The sequence below is a fragment of the Otolemur garnettii genome, unplaced genomic scaffold (assembly GCF_000181295.1).
Source record: "Otolemur garnettii isolate 467f Iridium unplaced genomic scaffold, OtoGar3 scaffold00029, whole genome shotgun sequence".
Taxonomy (NCBI): Eukaryota; Metazoa; Chordata; class Mammalia; order Primates; family Galagidae; genus Otolemur; species Otolemur garnettii.
This window is the reverse complement of record NW_003852424.1, coordinates 13,799,452-13,805,582: the sequence shown is the minus strand read 5'-3', so window position 1 is coordinate 13,805,582 and position 6,131 is coordinate 13,799,452. Positions and strand designations below refer to the sequence as shown.

Genomic DNA, 6,131 nt, shown 5'->3' with positions numbered 1-6,131 from the left:
GCCGGTTGAGCTATAGGCGCCGAGCCTCTTTTCCTCTTTTTTGAGACAGAGGTTCACTTGTCACTCTCGGTAGAGTGCCGTGGCATCATGATTCATAGCAATCTTAAACTCTTGGGCTTAAGCGATTCTCTTGCCTCAGCCGCCCAAGTAGCTGGGACTACAGGCGCCCGCTACAACGCCTATTTTTTTTTTTGTAGTTGTCGTTGTTTAGTAGGCCCAGGCTGGGTTTGAACCTGCCAGCTTTGGTGTATGTGGCTGGCGCCCTAGCTATTGAGCTAAGGGCACAGAGCCCCGGCTATTTTTAGAGACGAAGTCTTGCTCTGGCTAAGACTGGTCTCGAACCTGTGAGCTCAGGCCATCCACCTGCCTCGGCCTTCCAGAGGGCTAGGATTACAGGCGGGGTGGGGAGGCGGCTGTGCAGCTGGGACTTGAGATGGAGGCAGCTGGGAGGGCCAGGTTAGTTTGGAAACTCGGCAAATGAGAACAAATGCCTCAGACTTTGGTGCAGAGGCATTTGGGTGGGCTAGAAAAGGACCCAGTGGAGAAAGAAGGTTAGGGTTACTTTCTTCTGATACCCTGCCCCTTCATTGAAGCCCTCTGCAGCCTGATCCTCATTCGTTGAGTTTCCAAACACTGTGAGCCTGTCTTTAGGGTAGCTTTGCAAAGAGGTCAAGAGAGTAGGGTGTGTCTGCTGGGTTTAGTCTTGGCCAGATTCCTGCAGTCTAGATGGTCTTGCTCAAGCTGCACACCTCAGCAAGCCTCTTGAGATCACACTGGTCCCATTCTGTGGGGTGGCTGTAGAGACCAGACAGTGTCATAGTATAGTCATGTGGCATGCAGGAGGTACTCAGTCAGTTTGCTGCTGCTGCGCCCTCAGATGGGAGCCACATCTGAGCTGCAGGGTTAGAGCTCAGGCATGAGCTCTTGCTACCCTCCCCTCTGCCCATGGGTCAGCTGACTCTTTCTGTCTGCAGCTATGTCATGACCGTGGCTACCTGGTGACCCAGGATGAGCTGGACCAGACACTGGAAGAGTTCAAAGCCCAGTTTGGGGATAAGCCCAGTGAGGGGCGGCCACGGCGCACAGATCTCACTGTGCTGGTGGCCCACAATGATGATCCCACCGACCAGATGTTTGTCTTTTTTCCAGGTGAGGGCCCTCCCCTGCTGGTCTGCAGCAGCTGTGTGTCCCTAAGGGGTTACAGTTCTGGTGAAGTCATCTGAGCAACCTGTTCAGGTGCCCGCTGGTACTGCTTAGCCCAGTGTCTACACTAGCCTGGGAGGAAAGCTCCGTTCCCCTTCTTTGCTGTAAATAATCCTGTTGATCTCTGATCCTTGTTATGGTTAGGATCTTTTCCAGTTTCCCTCTCCTTGGTCTCCTCCCTTCCTTAACTACTTTTTCCAGCCAGGAATATAATAAGGGCTTTCTCACTGGGCCCTGGCACCCTTGTGCTTCAGATGTCTGTGCCCCACTGCTCCCCTGTACACCCCAGCAGACAGGGCCCATCTCCATCAGCCTAATTTCACTGTAGACTCTGGTGCCTAATCACTCACCTCCCCAGAACCTGCCTAGCATCAGAAGTCTGCTCGGAGTTGGAGGTCTCTGCTTCACTTCCTGGTCTGTGGGTGGATTGTGGGGTCTCAGCTTCCTGCCCTGGGACCCTACACTCAGGCTGATTTTATACAATGTGGAAACTGAGGCCCTTCATAAGTGGGGCTAGAACCCAGATGTCGTGGGGGCAGCAGGCAGGGCCCCAGGCAGTCAGGCCAGTATATATTCTGTCCTCAGAGGAGCCCAAGGTGGGAATTAAGACCATCAAGGTATACTGCCAGCGCATGCAGGAGGAGAATATCACCCGTGCCCTCATCGTGGTACAGCAGGGCATGACACCATCTGCCAAACAGGTGGGTGCATCTCTGTGTCCCCTTATCTAGCTTTACTTCCTCAAGAGCCTCCTCGCCCAGAGGAGTGTCCAGCTGGCTGCTCATACACCTCATGCTAAGACCCAGGTTGAGGTCTTCTGGAGGAAGTGGCCAGTGTTTACCACAAGCCCTGATCATCTCTACTTATGTGCCTCATTTCCCCTTCTGGCTACTGCCTCCTGTGATCCCAGGCCAGGTAGTTTTCACCCCAAATGGTAACTGTCCTTTCCTCTGGCTGTCTGGAAGGGAGTAAGCAGTAAGCTCTGTACCCGTCAACTCCTGAGGATGTATGTAGGCCCCACATCCTGATGCTGCTTTGGGGTCTCAGAGGGTCTTTATCCTGTTGGCCTCTGAGTGATTATCCTGCCTGGAAAGGAATGAGGTTTTACCCAGTGAGGGTGCCTAGCAGACCCCACCCCCTTTGCTCAGTAGGGAGAAAAGTCAAGGCACAGGGTCTATAGGTGGCCTACCCATGTCTATTTGTTGGATAGAACTGAGCTGAAGGGTATGTTGTGGTTGGCAGACAGCCCAGCACTTTTGTCCCTGGCCCACCCAGGATACTATGCGAGTTGCAAAGACAACTAATATGAGCAGTCTGACAGATGCAAAGGAACCCAAGTCCCAGCTGCCATTCCAAGGCTGTGGAGACCTGAGGCCTGGCCCAGGGGACTGGGGGACTCTTCAACATGGAGGAGCACACAGGGGTTGGATTTTTCTTTTCTTTTTATTTTGAGACAGTCTCACTATGTCCCCCTCAATAGAGTGCCGTAGCATTCATGATTCAAAGCAACCTCCAACTCTTGGGCTTAAGTGATTCTCTTGCCTCAGCCTCCCACATAGCTGGGACTACAGGTGCCCGTCACAACATCCAGCAATTTTTTGGTTGCAGTTGTCATTGTTTAGCAGGCATAGGCCGGGCTTGAACCCCCCAGCCTCAGTGTATGTGGCTGGTGCCCTACTCACTGAGCGACAGGCACTGAGCCGGGGTGGGATTTTTCTCATCTGTGATGTGGGATGTCCTGTTGAGGCACAAGGGTAAACCCTGCTTAGCTTCAGGGAGGAAATGGAATGGGAGTTGTCTTGAGAACACTGGCTCAGGAAGGGCTGCTTCCTCTGCCTGGTTATGTGTGAGGGTCTTGTCTCTTTTAGTCTCTGGTCGACATGGCTCCCAAGTACATTCTGGAACAGTTTCTGCAGCAGGAGCTGCTCATCAACATCACAGAGCATGAGGTATGTCTGGGGGGGTGGAGGCTGCAAACATGGCCCTTACCCTTAGCCCCCAACTTATTTGGGGCCGAGGAGATGCAGGATCTGGGAATGGGCAGGAAGATGCCAGAGATGAGTCCAAGGGCTGGAAGAACAGGGCCCTCAAGGGTGGCCCTGGTGTGTAGCAGTGGTACATGGGACTTTGCTAGAAATGCAGGTCCCAGGCCCACCCTGGCCTGCAGAGTCAGGAGGTAGTGGGTGTGGAGGGGTCCTAGTATAGCTAATGTGATAGGAAGAACCCCAATCAAGGTGACTATGTCCCTGGTTGGGCCCCAAGTGACATTTATATCAGAAGCACTAGGGGCTTCTCACTGTAGGCTCCAGCCTCCCAACCTTGTGTACAACCAGAGTAGGGGATAGGGGTTTGGCCTAGGAAACTTACAAACACCCAGTTGTGGTTTGTTTATTGCCCATCCTGTGCCCTCTCCCAATTTCCCCTCTTCTCTGTCTTGGGAGGTTGTGATAACCACCCAAGGAGTCCAGTAGGATCTGTCTTATTCCTGGTGACAGCTAACAGGTTTCTTTCTTTGCAGCTGGTCCCAGAGCATGTCGTCATGACAAAGGAAGAGGTAACAGAGCTGTTAGCCCGATAGTATCCTTCCTGGTGTACTGGCTTTCCCCCGGCCCCCTGGGCTTTTCACATCTCACACTCCACACACATACCCCAAACAGCCTAGCCTGGCATTTTCCCTGACCATGCTTCCCAGCAAACTCCGTGAGAACCAGCTGCCCAGGATTCAGGCGGGAGACCCTGTAGCGCGCTACTTTGGGATAAAGCGTGGACAGGTGAGACTTTTCCAGGAGAGGGGAACCCCTGGCTGCTCTGAGCTGGCTACCTCAGAGGCATTCAGGAGCACACTCCAAATACATCTCTTAAAGCCAGGGCCTCTGGGGAAGAAAGAAGAGTGTAATCCCCAGGTCCTTCAGGAGCAAGTCTCATGGCCCACCTGCCTGCTATTCCCAGCCCTGTCAGCCCCCTCAACTCCTGCTCTCCTGCTTCCCAGGTGGTGAAGATCATCCGGCCCAGTGAGACAGCGGGCAGGTATATCACCTACCGGCTAGTCCAGTAGTTGCTGCCTGGCCAGGTGAGACAGCAGGAGGGCAAGAATCAGAGGTAGTGCTTTCTTTTATCAACCCCTGTCCATGTTCAGAAGGTGGTCGCTCCTTCCTAGGATTGAGCCACACTCATTGCCTAGCTACCAGCCTTGGCCCTGCTGAGGTTCTTACTCCTAAGTGCCTAGTGCAGCAGTTTTCAACCTGTGGATTGTGATGCCTTTGGGAGTCGAACAACCCTTTCACAGGAGTCACCTAAATACATCTTGCATATCAGATATTTACATTATGATTCATAACAGTAGCAAAATTACAGTTATGAAGTAGCAACAAAAATAATTTTATGGTTGGGGGTCACCACAACATGAGGAACTGTATTAAAGGGTCGCAGTGTTAGGAAAGTTGAGAACCACTGGCCTAGTGCCTTGGGCCTCTAGGCACTCCCACAACATTTCCAGACCCCACCCAGCCTGTACCTCCCACAACACTTCCAGACCCCACCCAGCCTGTACCTCTCACAATACTTCCAGATCCCATCCAGCCTGTACTCTGCAGCTCCCACAGTTTCTGTGCCTGGGAAACAAGATGCTGATGACCTCCCTGACTCCCCTAGCCTCCCATATGTCCTTTACCCACATAGCAGCAAGAGGTGGCACTTTCTAGAGGAAGATTTGGAAACCTCACACCTGGGGAGAAGGGGCACTTTCAGGCCCACCCAACCGTGAGCAGCCCTCTGGATTTCCACCACCCCCATCCATACCTGAATGTGCTATCCTGGCAGGTGGCCCATGGCACCTGCACTCCAGGGGAGGGGCACAGACCGGGCCCAACACTAAAGCTCTGCTGTTACAGCATCCTTTTAGGTCTGAGCCACTGTTCATGCCTGTGTGGCTGCCAGGCATAGTAAGCTTCCCACCTTCCTACACTGTGACCTCTGTGTTCTCCACTCTAGGCCTATTGAGTGTTTTCCATGCTCAGTGAAATTGGCATGGGGCTGCCCAGCCCGTGGTAACTTCTTTCCTGTCCAGACCCTGGAGATGAAGAGACAGTGACCACCATCATCTTGAGGACTCATGCCCCTGCCTGTGGGAGTCTGGTTCCCTCAAATTTTGCCACTGTGCCTCTGGACTCCCCAAGGCAGGCAGCCGCTGCCTTGGTTCATCTTTCTTGGGTGAGGCTTCCCAGGACCTGGCCTGCTTGATTCACCTGTGGATCCTTGAATGACAGGGCCTCAGGAGGAGCAAGGCCCCAGTAAGGAGGAGAGCGGTGGACAGCTGATGACACATGGCAGTGCTGGATCCTTGTCTAGTCTGTACTGGCTCCCAGGCAGGGGGACTTGGGGTCTGTGTCTCCTGCCTGGCTTGTCAGGAGCTCGGGCTGGATCTTGGGCCTGTGTACATGGGCTGCACCTCCACTAAGCCTTGGCTTACACCCTTGTGTTCTCTAAATTCAGCAGGGTTCAAGATTACAATTTACGTAGAGTTCTCAGTTGCCATAGGATGTTAGATATTTCCAAACTTTAAAGACATTTTGAGTAAATAAATTTGCTTGTTTCACAAACCAAGGCCAAATAGTTTTCAGTGGGGGGCTTCTCTCCAAGCACACAAAGTCAACTTGATGGGATTCTCGCATTCTCAGGGGCCCTAGTTTGCCCCCAAACAACCTTTCCCACCCCCACCCCCACCAAGTGGGGCCCACCTCAGTACTCATCTGTCCTTCCCATGTCTGCAGGTGTGAGTATGTCTTTGTCTCTTTTCCCCCATACAAGATGTGGGAGTAATTCTCTGGTGGATGCAGCTCTTCATGTCGCTTCTCTTGCATAGAAATTTGGGATCAGGCTCGGCGCCTATAGCTCAACCGGCTAAGGCGCCAGCCATGTACACCTAAGGT

General features: G+C 53.0%; 1 protein-coding gene across 2 annotated transcripts in view; it reads left to right on the top strand.

Moving 5' to 3' along the window:
- Positions 1-5,801, top strand: part of POLR2E (RNA polymerase II subunit E) — a 6,551-nt gene extending 750 nt beyond the window's left edge. The window contains exons 2-8 of one of the 2 annotated variants that reach the window (XM_023512626.1): positions 975-1,149; positions 1,789-1,904; positions 3,072-3,152; positions 3,722-3,780; positions 3,896-3,974; positions 4,193-4,273; positions 5,270-5,801. In XM_023512626.1, coding sequence (XP_023368394.1) covers positions 975-1,149; positions 1,789-1,904; positions 3,072-3,152; positions 3,722-3,780; positions 3,896-3,974; positions 4,193-4,258 — 576 coding nt within the window. In that variant the 3' untranslated portion in view covers positions 4,259-4,273; positions 5,270-5,801. Of the gene's footprint in view, positions 1-974; positions 1,150-1,788; positions 1,905-3,071; positions 3,153-3,721; positions 3,781-3,895; positions 3,975-4,192; positions 4,274-5,193 lie in introns of both variants that reach the window. The other variant, XM_003788689.3, reaches the window with a different exon arrangement.
- Positions 5,802-6,131: the final 330 nt, after the last annotated feature.